Source organism: Coregonus clupeaformis, chromosome 24, assembly GCF_020615455.1.
Source record: "Coregonus clupeaformis isolate EN_2021a chromosome 24, ASM2061545v1, whole genome shotgun sequence".
Classification (NCBI taxonomy): Eukaryota; Metazoa; Chordata; class Actinopteri; order Salmoniformes; family Salmonidae; genus Coregonus; species Coregonus clupeaformis.
Window position 1 is genome coordinate 50,533,539 of NC_059215.1, and position 17,494 is coordinate 50,551,032.

General features: G+C 45.4%; 1 protein-coding gene across 9 annotated transcripts in view; it reads left to right on the forward strand.

Annotated features, from left to right (window-relative positions):
* Window positions 1-17,494, forward strand: part of LOC121537685 (1-phosphatidylinositol 4,5-bisphosphate phosphodiesterase eta-2-like) — a 169,809-nt gene that overhangs the window by 136,944 nt on the left and 15,371 nt on the right. For 7 of the 9 annotated variants that reach the window (XR_005995121.2, XR_006657400.1, XR_006657399.1 and 4 more), the window contains exons 9-17: window positions 2,564-2,735; window positions 7,327-7,434; window positions 9,119-9,274; window positions 9,679-9,750; window positions 12,984-13,084; window positions 13,310-13,398; window positions 16,157-16,342; window positions 16,535-16,642; window positions 16,876-17,000. Coding sequence is in view for 5 of the 9 variants with exons in the window: in XM_041845283.2 (XP_041701217.2) it covers window positions 2,564-2,735; window positions 7,327-7,434; window positions 9,119-9,274; window positions 9,679-9,750; window positions 12,984-13,084; window positions 13,310-13,398; window positions 16,157-16,342; window positions 16,535-16,642; window positions 16,876-17,000 (1,117 nt within the window). In the remaining 4 variants the exon portion in view is untranslated. The remainder of the gene's footprint in view (window positions 1-2,563; window positions 2,736-7,326; window positions 7,435-9,118; window positions 9,275-9,678; window positions 9,751-12,983; window positions 13,085-13,309; window positions 13,399-16,156; window positions 16,343-16,534; window positions 16,643-16,875; window positions 17,001-17,494) is intronic. The other 2 variants (XM_041845280.2, XM_041845281.2) reach the window with 2 other exon arrangements.

The window sequence follows — 17,494 nt, forward strand, 5'->3', positions numbered from 1 at the left end:
ACACGTCAACTATGACAGACAAATTGAGAAAAAAAATCCAGAAAATCACATTGTAGGATTTTTAATGAATTTATTTGCAAATTATGGTGGAAAATAAGTATTTGGTCACCTACAAACAAGCAAGATTTCTGGCTCTCGCAGACCTGTAACTTCTTCTTTAAGAGGCTCCTCTGTCCTCCAGTCGTTACCTGTATTAATGGCACCTGTTTGAACTTGTTATCAGTATAAAAGACACCTGTCCACAACCTCAAACAGTCACACTCCAAACTCCACTATGGCCAAGACCAAAGAGCTGTCAAAGGACACCAGAAACAAAATTGTAGACCTGCACCAGGCTGGGAAGACTGAATCTGCAATAGGTAAGCAGCTTGGTTTGAAGAAATCAACTGAGGGAGCAATTATTAGGAAATGGAAGACATACAAGACCACTGATAATCTCCTCGATCTGGGGCTCCACGCAAGATCTCACCCCGTGGGGTCAAAATGATCACAAGAACGGTGAGCAAAAATCCCAGAACCACACGGGGGACCTAGTGAATGACCTGCAGAGAGCTGGGACCAAAGTAACAAAGCCTACCATCAGTAACACACTACGCCGCCAGGGACCCAAATCCTGCAGTGCCAGACGTGTCCCCCTGCTTAAGCCAGTACATGTCCAGGCCCGTCTGAAGTTTGCTAGAGTGCATTTGGATGATCCAGAAGAGGATTGGGAGAATGTCATATGGTCAGATGAAACCAAAATAGAACTTTTTGGTAAAAACTCAACTCGTCGTGTTTGGAGGACAAAGAATGCTGAGTTGCATCCAAAGAACACCATACCTACTGTGAAGCATGGGGGTGGAAACATCATGCTTTGGGGCTGTTTTTCTGCAAAGGGACCAGGACGACTGATCCGTGTAAAGGAAAGAATGAATGGGGCCATGTATCGTGAGATTTTGAGTGAAAACCTCCTTCCATCAGCAAGGGCATTGAAGATGAAACGTGGCTGGGTCTTTCAGCATGACAATGATCCCAAACACACCGCCCGGGCAACGAAGGAGTGGCTTCGTAAGAAGCATTTCAAGGTCCTGGAGTGGCCTAGCCAGTCTCCAGATTTCAACCCCATAGAAAATCTTTGGAGGGAGTTGAAAGTCTGTGTTGCCCAGCGACAGCCCCAGAGTTACAGAAAACTTTTGACCTGTGTCATTGCCAACAAAGGGCAAAGTATGGAGAAACTTTTGTAATTGACCAAATACTTATTTTCCACCATAATTTGCATATAAATTCATTAAAAATCCTACAATGTGATTTTCTGGAATTTTTTTCCTCATTTTGTCTGTCAAAGTTGACGTGTACCTATGATGAAAATTACAGGCCTCTCTCATCTTTTTAAGTGGGAGAACTTGCACAATTGGTGGCTGACTAAATACTTTTTTTCCCCACTGTATAGGTTGTTCTCGGTGCCTCAGTCTCATTCATTGAATTGGTTCCCTTGAACCAAGCAAGCGTACAAATTGATGCTCCGCTAGAATGAAATCAATCATAGACTATACAATGAGCCCCCGGGATCGTTGTTGAAAGGCACTGCTCAACAATGTATTGTATTCCTATGGGCTCACTGGAGCGAGCGAGAGTTTCCACGTGACCTGCACACCCACACAGACCTCATCAAAGATGCGGCGCTGGTGTAGGTGATAATCCTATCAAGACTGTCAAAATGCACGCAAACTGTATATGAGACTGTATATAGACAGTAACAGAGTGCTGTGTGTGTGAAAGGGTCTGCATGTGTGTCTGTTTTTTGTTCTAGTTCAAGACTGTATGCAACGCGTTCTGTAGATAATTGTTTGAACGGCCAGGAATGTATTCAACTTCAAAGAACGTTGTAATTTCTGAGACACTTCAAAATCGCATTTTAGAGGGTTGAAGGTGATCACATCGGAATTAAACTGTAGTCACACAACTGAGAACCCATGGCTGTACTGTCAACTGTTTCAATAGTGATAACCCATTGCCAAGGCTGTACAAGGTGCAATTTGTTTTTCTTTTGATACTGTATGTCAGTCACTGACATTCACACAATTAGCCATGTCAGCTAACAATTTTTTGATTGCTAAGTTAGTCTAGCGGCCAGCTATCTAAACTTAGTCGGGGGTGGTGTGTATGCACATGTGGCAACTGCGGCCCCTCATGATGAGTTCAGATTTTTTGTGTGGCCCCACCCCCATCAGTTGCCCATCCCCTGATATAGATGTATCTCTGTCAGTACCTGTGTCTTTGTCCTTAAGTCTCATTGTGATGGTAACCCACGGCTGTACCGGTCTCTGTGTAACCCACGCCTGAACCTGAGTCTCTGTGTAACCCACAGCTGTACCTGAGTCTCTGTGTAACCCACGGCTGTACCTGAGTCTCTGTGTAACCCACGGCTGTACCTGAGTCTCTGTGTAACCCACAGCTGTACCTGAGTCTCTGTGTAACCCACGGCTGTACCTGAGTCTCTGTGTAACCCACGGCTGTACCTGAGTCTCTGTGTAACCCACGGCTGTACCTGAGTCTCTGTGTAACCCACGGCTGTCTCTGTCAGCTACCCAGTGATCCTGTCCATAGAGAACCACTGCAGCGTCCCCCAGCAGAAGAAGATGGCCCAGTACCTGGTGGAGGTGATGGGAGACAAGCTGGACCTCTCAGCCATCAAGGCAGACGAACAGGGTCGCCTGCCCTCCCCAGACACCCTCAAAGGGAAGATACTCATCAAGGTAAACACTTTGAATATACACACACACACACACACACACACACACACAGAGATAAGTCTGATCCTCAGCAGCCAGTCTATCCTCATAGACCAGGGTTCTCTCCACCCTCCATCCCAGAGAGGCGATCTACTAGGAGTGCAGGGTTTTGTTCCTTCCCAACACTAATAAACTTGATTTCAGCAATCATGGTTCTGCAGCCTGCAAAAGCAATGCATCATATAAGGAACAAGTAAAGTCATTTCTAAAAAGGTAAGGCGTCCCACTTCCTTCATGCTCTGTGAATGTCGATGGAAATTGTTGAATCTAGCTGACTTTAGGGCAGTGGATGGTCACGACAAATTGGTCCACATCCGACTGCTATGGGTCAATGAGCACTCCACCTCCCAGCGCTAGTTACCGCGCTAATCATGTTTACATACTGTTTTACTCATTTCATATGTGCTGTACAGTCGTGGTCAAAAGTTTTGAGAATGACACAAGTATTGGTCTTCACAAAGTTTGCTGCTTCATTGTTATGAGATTTTTTGTTAGATGTTACTATGGTATACTGAAGTATAATTACAAGCATTCCATAAGTGTCAAAGGCTTTTATTGACAATTACATTAAGTTTATGCAAAGAGTCAATATTTGCGGTGTTGACCCTTCTTTTTCAAGACCTCTGCAATCCTCCCTGGCATGCTGTCAATTAACTTCTGGGCCACATCCTGACTGATGGCAGCCCATTCTTGCATAATCAATGCTTGGAGTTTGTCAGAATTTGTTGATTTTTGTGGATCGACCACAAAATTCTCAATGGGATTAAGGTCTGGGGAGTTTCCTGGTCATGGACCCAAAATGTCAATGTTTTGTTCCCCGAGCCACATAGTTATCACTTTTGCCTTATGGCAAGGTGCTCCATCATGCTGGAAAAGGCATTGGTCGTCACCAAACTGTTCTTGGATGGTTGGGAGAAGTTGCACTTGGAGGATGTGTTGGTACCATTCTTTATTCATGGCTGTGTTCTTAGGCAAAATTGTGAGTGAGCCCACTCCCTTGGCTGAGAAGCAACCCCACACATGAATGGTTTCAGGATGCTTTACTATTGGCATGACACAGGACTGATGGTAGCGCTCACCTTGTCTTTTCCAGACAAGGTGTTTTCCGATGCCCCAAACAATCGGAAAGGGGATTCATCAGAGAAAATGACTTTACCCCAGTCCTCAGCAGTCCAATCCCTGTACCTTTTGCAGAATATCTGTCTGTCCCTGATGTTTTTCCTGGAGAGAAGTGACTTCTTTGCTGCCCTTCTTGACACCAGGCCATCCTCCAAAAGTCTTCGCCTCACTGTGCGTGCAGATGCACTCACACCTGCCTGCTGCCATTCCTGAGCAAGCTCTGCACTGGTGGTGCTGAATCAACTTTAGGAGACGGTCCTGGCGCTTGCTGGACTTTCTTGGGCGCCCTGAGGCCTTCTTCACAACAATTGAACCTCTCTCCTTGAAGTTCTTGATGATCCGATAAATGGTTGGTTTAGGTGCAATCTTACTAGCAGCAATATCCTTGCCTGTGAAGCCCTTTTTGTGCAAAGCAATGATGACGGCACCATGGTTAACAGAGGAAGAACAATGATTTCAAGCACCACCCTCCTTTTTAAAGCTTCCAGTCTGTTATTCTAACTCAATCAGCATGACAGAGTGATCTCCAGCCTTGTCCTTGTCAATACTCTCACCTGTGTTAACGAGAGAATCACTGACATGATGGCAGCTGGTCCTTTTGTGGCAGGGCTGAAATGCAGTGGAAATGTTTTTTGGGGATTAAGTTCATTTTCATGGCAAAGAGGGACTTTGCAATTAATTGCAATTCATCTGATCACACTTCATGACATTCTGGAGTATATGCAAATTGCCATCATCAAAAATGAAGCAGCAGACTTTGTGAAAATTGGTATTTGTGTCATTCTCAAAACTTTTGACCACAACTGTATATACTGTATTCTACTGTATTTTAGTCAATGCCATTCCGACATTGCTCGTCCTAGTATATATATTTATATATCTACAGTACCAGTCAAAAGTTTGGACACACCTACTCATTCAAGGGTTTTTCTTTATTTTTACTATTTTCTACATTGTAGAATAATAGTGAAGACATCAAAACTATGGAATAACACATATGGAATCATGTAGTAACCAAAAAAGTGTTAAACAAATAAAAATATATTTGAGATTTAAGATTCTTGAAATAGCCACCCTTTGCCTTGATGACAGCTTTGCACACTCTTGGCATTCTCTCAACCAGCTTCATGAGGTAGTCTCCTGGAATGCGTTTCAGTTAACAGGTGTGCCTTGTTAAAAGTTAATTTGTGGAATTTCTTTCCTTCTTAATGTGTTTGAGCCAATCAGTTGTGTTGTCACAAGGTAGGGGAAGTATACAGAAGATAGCCCTATTTGTTTAAAAGACCAAGTCCATATTATGGCAAGAACAGCTCAAATAAGCAAAGAGAAACGACAGTCCATCATTACTTTAAGACATGAAGGTCAGTCAGTCTGGTGTGTCCTTTTGACTGGTACTGAAGTCTGGCTTGGGCAAAATACTGACTGCCATTTGGCCGCTGCACAGTAGAGCTGCATGTAATGGTACAATAACTGCTACAAGATCGTTTGGAACGGGCTGAGGGGACAGATGTTCACTGCGGTTTTGCAATCTCGTTTGATTGTGGATCGTTATAGTTTTCATACCAGTACCATACTGCCATGTTTAACCCAGCACTGTTCTCTCTCTGTCCCCCTCTTAGAGGAATGTTGTCTATGGAGGTATGTACGGTTAGCAGGGCAGTTTGTCATTCAAACAAACTGTTACTTAACAACACGCTAAGAACATGTAACAAAATAGAGCCGTAGTGAGGAAGGTGAAATGTGACCACAAATAGAAACTTATTATGTGGAACAGACATTCTCCCTTTGTCAAGGAGAATGGGCATTTGTCAGCTTTATGTATGATATTTCTATCTACAACATTTTGAACGTGACCTTTCTGAACACTACCCCAGATATACTGGTCTGGGATCAATCCCTAGTGGCTGCTGTATCTGTTACAGCGGTTACACCTTATGCACTCTGGGGGGGAAAGCTTAATGGTTTAGATTGGGGACCACCTCTATGCATTAACAACCAATTCAGAAAGTAAACCCAATTCTACATTTTCCTCATTGAAAAGCATTAAAGAGAATTGGAATTGGAATTTCAGTATACTTGAAATGGAATTGTCCCTGGCACACACAGAGGGCATAGAATGCAGTACTGGTAAAGTTTCCCCAAGACACTGATTTTTAAGGTCAGTTTTGTGTTTTAAGGTTTTTTTATTTTATTTTATTTCACCTTTTATTTAACCAGGTAAGCCAGTTGAGAACAAGTTCTCATTTACAACTGTGACCTGGCCAAGATGAAGCAAAGCAGTGCGATAAAAACAACAACACAGAGTTACATATGGGGTAAACAAAACGTACAGTCAATAACACAATAGAAAATCTATATACAGTGTGTGCAAATGTAGTAAGTTATGGAGGTAAGGCAATAAATAGGCCATAGTGCAAAATAATTACAATTTAGTATTAACACTGGAATGATAGATGTGCAGAAGATGATGTGCAAATAGAGATACTGGGGTGCACATGAGCAAAATAAATAACAATATAGGGATGAGGTAGTTGGGTGGGCTAATTACAGATGGGCTGTGAACAGGTGCAGTGATCGGTAAGGTGCTCTGACAACTGATGCTTAAAGTTAGTGAGGGAGATAAGAGTCTCCAGCTTCAGAGATTTTTGCAGTTCGTTCCAGTCATTGGCAGCAGAGAACTGGAAGGAATGGCGGCCAAAGGAGGTGTTGGCTTTGGGGATGACCAGTGAGATATACCTGCTGGAGCGCAGACTACGGGTGGGTGTTGCTATGGTGACCAATGAGCTAAGATAAGGCGGGGATTTGCCTAGCAGTGATTTATAGATGACCTGGAGCCAGTGGGTTTGGTGACGAATATGTAGTGAGGGCCAGCCAACGAGAGCATACAGGTCACAATGGTGGGTATTATATGGGGCTTTGGTGACAAAACGGATGGCACTGTGATAGACTACATCCAATTTGCTGAGTAGAGTGTTGGAGGCTATTTTGTAAATGACATCGCCGAAGTCAAGGATCGGTAGGATAGTCAGTTTTACGAGGGCATGTTTGGCAGCATGAGTGAAGGAGGCTTTGTTGCGAAATAGGAATCTGATTCTAGATTTAACTTTGGATTGGAGATGCTTAATGTGAGTCTGGAAGGAGAGTTTATGGTCTAACCAGACACCTAGGTATTTGTAGTTGTCCACATATTCTAAGTCAGACCCACCGGTCCAGTACGTACTGGAGCGTTAACTGGTCCTAGATCTGTGCCCAAGGGGGATTCCTTCCCAGAAGCTCATAAAATGGTGCTATTGGGAAAACTCTCTGCAATGGAATATGAAACCGTGCGATTTCTATTGGTCATGTTCAGATAGGCCCTCCCTCTTTCAGAACGTTTTCTTTCGTTTGGTGCCTAATGAATATGACCCAGATATTAACGGCACATTTTGTCTGCCAGGGCAAGAAGCTCCCGTCGAACATTGACGAAGACAACGAAGAGGGTGATGTGACGGATGAAGACAGTGCTGACGAGATGGAGGACGACTGCAAACTGATAAATGGAGATGTAAGGACCCCACCCCTCTTCCTCCCTCCATTTACCCATCCTCATCCCTGCGGCCGTTCTATTCTATATTGTACTTTCTATCTATTCTATATCTATATATTTTATACTGTGTATTGTGCTGGATGTTGTTTGATGCTAATTGGAGTCTAGAAACTATCTTTGTCTGTTTGTCGCTGTTATATTATCTCATTATGTGTGCTGTTAAAAGTGTGTGTGTGTTTGTCAGGGATAAGCTTTCTGTTCCTGTTTGTTCTTGATGAATGTAGTCTCAATTAAGCATCAGCCACTGTCCGTTCGTTGGTGCTCCCAGCTCATGTCTCGTCTTCGCTGTCATAAAGCTCTGTCGCTCGCTCGCTCTCTCTCGCTCTCAAGATGTCGTCCGCTCATTCTGAAGTGGAAGGTACTGTAAAACGTCGTAATTATCAGGCTTCTTTAATCATCACCCCAATCGTTTCCCATTTAACATACGCACACACTACACCTGTGACTATGCTGTCCAAAGCCAGTGACGAGATATCTATGAAATCACTGAAATATAATTCCAAAAAGGGCCTATGGGATTCTATGAAACCTTAATCAAAGTGAGAAACTTCACCGTGATCATGGATGGCATGGTTTTAAGGCTACGTCCCAATACATCTCCACGGTGACTTGTCCTCGTCCCCTTTCCTTACCCAATCATATGACAAGATGGTTGTCATCAAGCCCTTTCAGGTTAGTGGACATGAAGGAAAGGAGATGTGGAATGGAGACCGGAGCCATATATCTACATGTATGGCTCTGATAGAAACTATTAAGACTACTGGAACATAGAGCTTGCTATGTACATCTCTCTTGATAAAAAAGAGGTTGAAACTTGCTGGTTACTTACAGCACATCTCAAGACGTTGTTTATGAGCATGTGGAGAGGACCGGGCGTTGGTTTGTGGTGAACTTCGCCACCTAGTGGTAGAAGCATGCAAATGCTTTAAACCCATTTTGAAATGACCTTTTATTAGGCCTCAGGTTCAACTTTCATACTCATGCTCTCATTTCACCCTTTACATAATACATATGAAACACATTATATAGTACATAATAATGAACAGTAATCCAATTCTCCAGGATTGCACAGAAAATGCAGTGAATCCATTATGCGTCATTTTACATTTTAGTCATTTAGCAGACGCTCTTTATCCAGAGCGACTTACAGGAGCAAATAGGGTTAAGTGCCTTGCTCAAGGGCACATTGACAGATCGTTCACCTAGTCGGCTCGGGGATTCAAACCTTTCGGTTTTCTGGCCCGCCGCTCTTAACCGCTAGGCTACCTGCCTCCCCATCATGTCTGTCTTATTTCAGCCAGTTATAAGGGTCTGGAAGTCACCAGGCATATTGTCATAAAGAAGTTATTTCAACTGATGAAATATGTACTGGTTTCAAATGGAACCTTATTTCCTGTAGTGCACTATTTACGAATATTAGGGTTGTCTTCCGTCAACTGCAATAGTTTTCTATCAACGTTGTTGTGTATCTAGTTTATTTTATTTTCTCTATTTATTGCTGACATTTTGCATGACCAATCATTCCTTTTGTCAATCAGAAAATGCAATTAGCTAGCTATGTTTTTTGCTAAGGTTTCAGTATCAATACCAGCCCTTTTTTCTTCACACTGTTTATTCTTGCTCCCACACTCCCTCCCTCCAGACGTCCATGACCAGGAAGCAGGTGGAGAACGTGGCTAAGAAGAAGCTGGACAACCTGATGAAGGAGTCTAAGATCCGTGACCAGGAGGACCCTGACAGCTTCACCATCGCTGCCCAGCCCCCCTCGGGAAAGACCACCGACAAGTCACCCTCCAAGGTAACACCCACGGCCCTTTAGACCAGACCTGGGTGCAAATACTACTTGAAATCTTTCTTGTGGTTCTTTGCACTATTCAGACTTTTCAATTGGTTCCATTGCAACAGGCAAGCTCAATCATGCACATAAACAGTATTTGAAATTATTTCAAACAATATTTCAGCACCCAGGTCTGTTGTAGCTACTGAAGAAATGTAGTCTGCCATACGCATACCAACTGCAAATGTAGTCTGCCATACGTACGCTCACTGCAACACGCACACCCACTGCAAATGTGCTGGAAGATGGCTTAATGAAGTGACCTATATTCTGCCAGGCCTATTCTACCACTCTAAGTAATTTAAGTGGTATTTTGTGTATGTAAAGTCTGTTTATATTAAGTGTTTGTACGCTCTCTCTTCCAGGGGGACGAAGCCAACCCCAGCACTAACAAGCGTCTGGGCAGGACCTTCATGGGCAGCTTCTCCAAACGCAAGGTGGGCTTCACCCCCCTCCTTTCCAATGCATCTCTCTCTCCTCCCCTCTCCTGTCCACCTTCCCAGTTCATCTCTCTCTCCTCCACTCTCCTCTCCACCTTCCCAGTTCATCTCTCTCTCCTCCTCTCCACCTTCCCAGTTCATCTCTCTCTCCTGTCCACCTTCCCAGTTCATCTCTCTCTCCTCCTCTCCTCTCCACCTTCCCAGTTCATCTCTCTCTCCTCCTCTCCTCTCCACCTTCCCAGTTCATCTCTCTCTCCTCCTCTCTTGTCCACCTTCCCAGTTCATCTCTCTCTCCTCCTCTCCTCTCCACCTTCCCAGTTCATCTCTCTCTCTCCTCCTCTCTTGCCCACCTTCCCAGTTCATCTCTCTCTCCTCCTCTCTTGTCCACCTTCCCAGTTCATCTCTCTCTCCTCCCCTATCCTGTCCATCTTCCCAGTTCATCTCTCTCTCCTCCTCTCCTCTCCACCTTCCCAGTTCATCTCTCTCTCCTCCTCTCCTCTCCACCTTCCCAGTTCATCTCTTTCTCCTCCTCTCCTGTCCACCTTCCCAGTTCATCTCTCTCTCCTCCTGCTGTCCACCTTCCCAGTTCATCTCTCTCTCCTCCTCCTGTCCACCTTCCCAGTTCATCTCTCTCTCCTCCTCTCCTGTCCACCTTCCTAGTTCATCTCTCGCTCCTCCTCTCCTGTCCACCTTCCCAGTTGATCTCTCTCTCCTCCTCTCTTGTCCACCTTCCCAGTTCATCTCTCTCCTCCTCTCCTCTCCACCTTCCCAGTTCATCTCTCTCTCCTCCTCTCTTGCCCACATTCCCAGTTCATCTCTCTCTCCTCCTCTCCTCTCCACCTTCCCAGTTCATCTCTCTCTCCTCCTCTCCTCTCCACCTTCCCAGTTCATCTCTCTCTCCTCCTCTCTTGCCCACCTTCCCAGTTCATCTCTCTCTCCTCCTCTCCTCTCCACCTTCCCAGTTCATCTCTCTCTCCTCCTCTCTTGTCCACCTTCCCAGTTCATCTCTCTCTCCTCCTCTCTTGTCCACCTTCCCAGTTCATCTCTCTCTCCTCCTCTCCTCTCCACCTTCCCAGTTCATCTCTCTCTCCTCCTCTCTTGTCCACCTTCCCAGTTCATCTCTCTCTCCTCCTCTCCACCTTCCCAGTTCATCTCTCTCTCCTCCTCTCTTGTCCACCTTCCCAGTTCATCTCTCTCTCCTCCTCTCCTCTCCACCTTCCCAGTTCATCTCTCTCTCCTCCTCTCTTGTCCACCTTCCCAGTTCATCTCTCTCTCCTCCTCTCCTCTCCACCTTCCCAGTTCATCTCTCTCTCCTCCTCTCTTGTCCACCTTCCCAGTTCATCTCTCTCTTCTCCTCTCCTGTCCACCTTCCCAGTTCATCTCTCTCTCCTCCTCTCTTGTCCACCTTCCCAGTTCATCTCTCTCTCCTCCTCTCCTCTCCACCTTCCCAGTTCATCTCTCTCTCCTCCTCTCCACCTTCCCAGTTCATCTCTCTCTCCTCCTCTCCTCTCCACCTTCCCAGTTCATCTCTCTCTCCTCCTCTCCTGTCTACCTTCCCAGTTCATCTATCTCAAATCAATTCAATTCAAAGGGCTTTATTGGCATGGGAAACATATGTTTACATTGCCAAAGCAAGTGAAATAGATAAACAAAAGTGAAATAAACAATCAGAAATGAACAGTAAACATTACACTCACACGTTTCACAGGAATAGAGACATTTTCAAATGTCATATTATGGCCACGTGCAGTGTACTCTCTGTTTAGGGCCAAATAGCATTCTAGTTTGCTCTGTTTTTTTCTTAATTACTTGACACATTGGAAAGAATTCTCTATTTGTTTTCTCATGATTTGGTAGGGTCTAATTGTGTTGCTGTCCTAGGGCTCTGTGGGGTCTGTTTGTGTTTGTGAACAGAGCCCCAGGACCAGCTTGCTTAGGGGACTCTTCTCCAGGTTAATCTCTCTGTAGGTGATGGCTTTGTTTGGGAATCGCTTCCTTTTAGGTGGTTATAGTAAATTATTTCACGGTTATTTTCTGGATTTTGATAATTAGCGGGTATCATCCTAATTCTGCTCTGCATGCATCATTTGGTGTTTTACGTTGTACACAAAGGATGTTTTTGCAGAATTCTGCATGCTGTCTCAATTTGGTGTTTATCCCATTTTGTGAATTCTTGGTTTGTGAGCGGACCCCAGACCTCACAACCATAAAGGACAATGGGTTCTATAACTGATTGAAGTATTTTTAGCCAGATCCTAATTGGGATGTCGAATTTTATGTTCCTTTTGATGGGGTTGATGGCCCTTCTTGCCTTGTCTCTCAGATCGTTCACAGCTTTGTGGAAGTTACCTGTTGTGCTGATGTTTAGGCCGAGGTAGGTATAGTATTTTTGTGTGCTCTAAGGCAACGGCGTCTAGAAGGATTTTGTGTTTGCGGTCCTGGCAACTGGACCTTTTTTGGAACACCATTATTTTTGTCTTACTAAGATTTACTGCCCTTGCCAATTCGTTGATATACAGTGCATTCTGAAAGTATTCAGACCCACTGACTTTTTCCACATTTTGTTACGATAGACTTATTTAAAAATTAATGAAATAAAAAAATATCCTCATCAATCTATACACAATACCCCATAATGACAAAGCATTTTTGCAAATGTATTAAAAATTAAAAACAGAAATACCTTATTTACATAAGTATTCAGACCCTTTGCTATGAGACTTGAAATTGATCTCAGGTTCATCCTGTTTCTATTGATTGGAAACAATGGATGATCTCTCTCCCTCCCCAGTGCATCTCTCTCGCTCTCCCTTCCCAGTGCCTCTCGTTCTCTATCCCATATACTGTATAGGGATAGGATGCAATATACTGTATAGGGATAGGATGCAATATACTGTATAGGGATAGGATGCAATATACTGTATAGGGATAGGATGCAATATACTGTATAGGGATAGGATGCAATATACTGTATAGGGATAGGATGCAATATACTGTATAGGAATAGGATGCAATATACTGTATAGGGATAGGATGCAATATACTGTATAGGGATAGGATGCAATATACTGTATAGGGATAGGATGCAATATACTGTATAGGGATAGGATGCAATATACTGTATAGGGATAGGATGCAATATACTGTATAGGGATAGGATGCAATACCAGACGCAGCTCTTCCCTGAGTCTTTAGTGCCGTTGTGACTGTATTTGACCTTCTCCCTCCAGAAAAAGGCTGTCAAGCTGAAGAAGACCAACAGCCTTGAAGACACCGACACGGACCAGGAGAGCACCAGCAGTGCCTCCCGCGCCCCCCTGCACCACAGCAGGTACTGTTACCATGGAGACATGGTCTGTTACCATGGAGACATGGTGAGACATGGTCTGTTACCATGGAGACATGGTCTGTTACCATGGAGACATGTTACACCTGCACCAGTTACAGTACTAATGGAAAACACTTGTACTGTTACCATTGAGACGCTCTCTACAACGGTACTGTAACCCTAGATGTACCATAGAACTGTCCCACTGGCTAACTGGTTGTTCTCAAGCAGGAAGAAGACCATGAAGCTGACCAGGGCTCTGTCAGACCTGGTCAAATACACAAAGTCAGTGGGTGTCTCCGACATAGAGAAACAAGGTGAGCAGGGGGAACAAAAATCTCCCTACCTGAACCTGCTTCAATATACTGACACTGGCCTCGTCTCCCTACCTGAACCTGCTTCAAAATACTGACACTGGCCCCGTCTCCCTACCTGAACCTGCTTCACTATACTGACACTGGCCCCGTCTCCCTACCTGAACCTGCTTCACTATAATGACACTGGCCCCATCTCTCTACATGAGACTGCTTCACTATACTGACACTGTCCCCATCTCTCTACATGAGACTGCTTCACTATACTGACACTGTCCCCATCTCTCTACATGAGACTGCTTCACTATACTGACACTGGCCCCGTCTCCCTACCTGAACCTGCTTCACTATACTGACACTGGCCCCATCTCCCTACCTGAACCTGCTTCACTATACTGACACTGGCCCCATCTCCCTACCTGAACCTGCTTCACTATACTGACACTGGCCCCATCTCCCTACCTGAACCTGCTTCACTATACTGACACTGGCCCCGTCTCCCTACCTGAACCTGCTTCACTATACTGACACTGGCTTCGTCTCCCTACCTGAACCTGCTTCAAAAAACTGACACTGGCCACGTCTCCCTACCTGAACCTGCTTCACTATACTGACACTGGCCCCGTCTCCCTACCTGAACCTGCTTCACTATACTGACACTGGCCCCGTCTCCCTACCTGAACCTGCTTCACTATACTGACACTGGCCCCGTCTCCCTACCTGAACCTGCTTCACTATACTGACACTGGCCCCATCTCCCTACCTGAACCTGCTTCACTATACTGACACTGGCCCCATCTCCCTACATGAGACTGCTTCACTATACTGACACTGGCCCCATCTCCCTACCTGAACCTGCTTCACTATACTGACACTGGCCCCATCTCCCTACCTGAACCTGCTTCACTATACTGACACTGGCCCCATCTCCCTACCTGAACCTGCTTCACTATACTGACACTGGCCCCATCTCCCTACATGAGACTGCTTCACTATACTGACACTGGCCCCATCTCCCTACATGAGACTGCTTCACTATACTGACACTGGCCCCATCTCCCTACCTGAGACTGCTTCACTATACTGACACTGGCCCCATCTCCCTACCTGAACCTGCTTCAAAATACTGACACTGGCCCTGTCTCCCTACCTGAACCTGCTTCACTATACTGACACTGGCCCCGTCTCCCTACCTGAACCTGCTTCACTATAATGACACTGGCCCCATCTCTCTACATGAGACTGCTTCACTATACTGACACTGTCCCCATCTCTCTACATGAGACTGCTTCACTATACTGACACTGTCCCCATCTCTCTACATGAGACTGCTTCACTATACTGACACTGGCCCCGTCTCCCTACCTGAACCTGCTTCACTATACTGACACTGGCCCCATCTCCCTACCTGAACCTGCTTCACTATACTGACACTGGCCCCATCTCCCTACCTGAACCTGCTTCACTATACTGACACTGGCCCCGTCTCCCTACCTGAACCTGCTTCACTATACTGACACTGGCCCCATCTCCCTACCTGAACCTGCTTCACTATACTGACACTGGCCCCATCTCCCTACCTGAACCTGCTTCACTATACTGACACTGGCCCCGTCTCCCTACCTGAACCTGCTTCACTATACTGACACTGGCTTCGTCTCCCTACCTGAACCTGCTTCAAAAACTGACACTGGCCACGTCTCCCTACCTGAACCTGCTTCACTATACTGACACTGGCCCCGTCTCCCTACCTGAACCTGCTTCACTATACTGACACTGGCCCCGTCTCCCTACCTGAACCTGCTTCACTATACTGACACTGGCCCCATCTCCCTACCTGAACCTGCTTCACTATACTGACACTGGCCCCATCTCCCTACATGAGACTGCTTCACTATACTGACACTGGCCCCATCTCCCTACCTGAACCTGCTTCACTATACTGACACTGGCCCCATCTCCCTACCTGAACCTGCTTCACTATACTGACACTGGCCCCATCTCCCTACCTGAACCTGCTTCACTATACTGACACTGGCCCCATCTCCCTACATGAGACTGCTTCACTATACTGACACTGGCCCCATCTCCCTACCTGAACCTGCTTCACTATACTGACACTGGCCCCATCTCCCTACCTGAACCTGCTTCACTATACTGACACTGGCCCCATCTCCCTACATGAGACTGCTTCACTATACTGACACTGGCCCCATCTCCCTACATGAGACTGCTTCACTATACTGACACTGGCCCCATCTCCCTACCTGAGACTGCTTCACTATACTGACACTGGCCCCATCTCCCTACCTGAACCTGCTTCACTATACTGACACTGGCCCCATCTCCCTACCTGAACCTGCTTCACTATACTGACACTGGCCCCATCTCCCTACATGAGACTGCTTCACTATACTGACACTGGCCCCATCTCCCTACATGAGACTGCTTCACTATACTGACACTGGCCCCATCTCCCTACCTGAGATTGCTTCACTATACTGACACTGGCCCCATCTCCCTACCTGAACCTGCTTCACTATACTGACACTGGCCCCATCTCCCTACCTGAACCTGCTTCACTATACTGACACTGGCCCCATCTCCCTACGTGTGTGTCTCGTGTGTGTCTCGCGTGTGTGTGTGTGTCTTGTTTGTGTCTCGTGTGTGTGTGTGTGTGCCTTGTTTATGTCTCGTGTGTGTGTGTGTGTGCCTTGTTTGTGTGTTGTGTGTGTGTGTTTCTCGTGTGTGTGTCTTCCAGCAGCCAGCTCCAGTTGGCTGGTGTCTTCTCTGAGTGAGACCAAGGCCCACCAGATCATGCAGCAGAAAGCCGCCACCTTCATCCACTTCAACCAGCGGCAGCTCTCGCGCATCTACCCCTCCTCCTACCGCGTGGACTCTTCCAACTTCAACCCCCAGCCCTTCTGGAACGCTGGATGCCACCTGGGTACGGGGTACATTTCCAGATTTAAACTTTTAACATGTTTGATCATGTTGAGCCCCACGCTATCCAGTGAATTCTCCAATGGCTCCCTAAGACAGAATTTGGTTCCATTTGCCCAAACATTTTCTTATTAAAAGTGTAATTAAAAAGTTTTTTTTCACTTATTTGAAATGTTTTGATTTGTGTGGTTTTCAGTGGCGTTGAACTACCAGTCGGAGGGGAGAGTGCTCCAGCTGAACAGAGCCAAGTTCAGTAGCAATGGCAACTGTGGCTACATCCTGAAGCCGGCCAGTATGTGTGAAGGTGGGCAGCAGCATCCTCACATTGATTTCATAGCAAAGGGTCGTATTCACAAGTGCACACCGTAGCAAAAATTTTTACAACAGAAAACGAAAATGAGCGTTTCTTATTTGACAAGTTCAGGTAGTCCCTTCCTGTTTCAGTTTTGTTTTCTTCAGTTTTGTTCATATTGAATATGACCCAGGTATCTACCATGGGAAAGAGTAAGTCTTTTTGTCCCTCCCTGCCTCATGTAGGTGCCTTTAACCCCATGATAGAGGACCCATTTCCAGGGCAGGTGAAGAAACAACTGGTGCTGAAGATCATCAGTGGGCAGCAGCTGCCAAAGCCCAAAGACTCCATGCTGGGGGACAGAGGAGAGGTAATTATTTATTTTTGTTCATTTAAAAAAATGCAGATTTCATATGTATGCCAAACATCCTTTTTCCAAAGGAGCTTTTTATGTATTTATTTTGAGGAATATCCAAAACATCAATCATTTGTAGGTCAGATTGACACAGAATGTCCCTATCACAGGAGGCTGCTGAGGGGAGGACAGCACATAATAATGGCTGGAATGGAATGGTACAGTGCTTTGCAAAAGTATTCATCCCCCTTGGCGTTTTTCCTATTTTGTTGTATTACAACCTGTAATTTAAATTGATTTTTATTTGGATTTCATGTAATGGAAATACACAAAATAGTCCAAATTGGTGAAGTGAAATGAAAAAATAACTTGTTTCAAAAAATTCTAAAAAAGAAATAACGGAAAAGTGGTGCGTGCATATGTATTCAACCCCTTTGCTATGAAGCCCCTAAATAAGATCTGGTGCAAACAATTACCTTCAGAAGTCACGTAATTACTTAGATTGCACA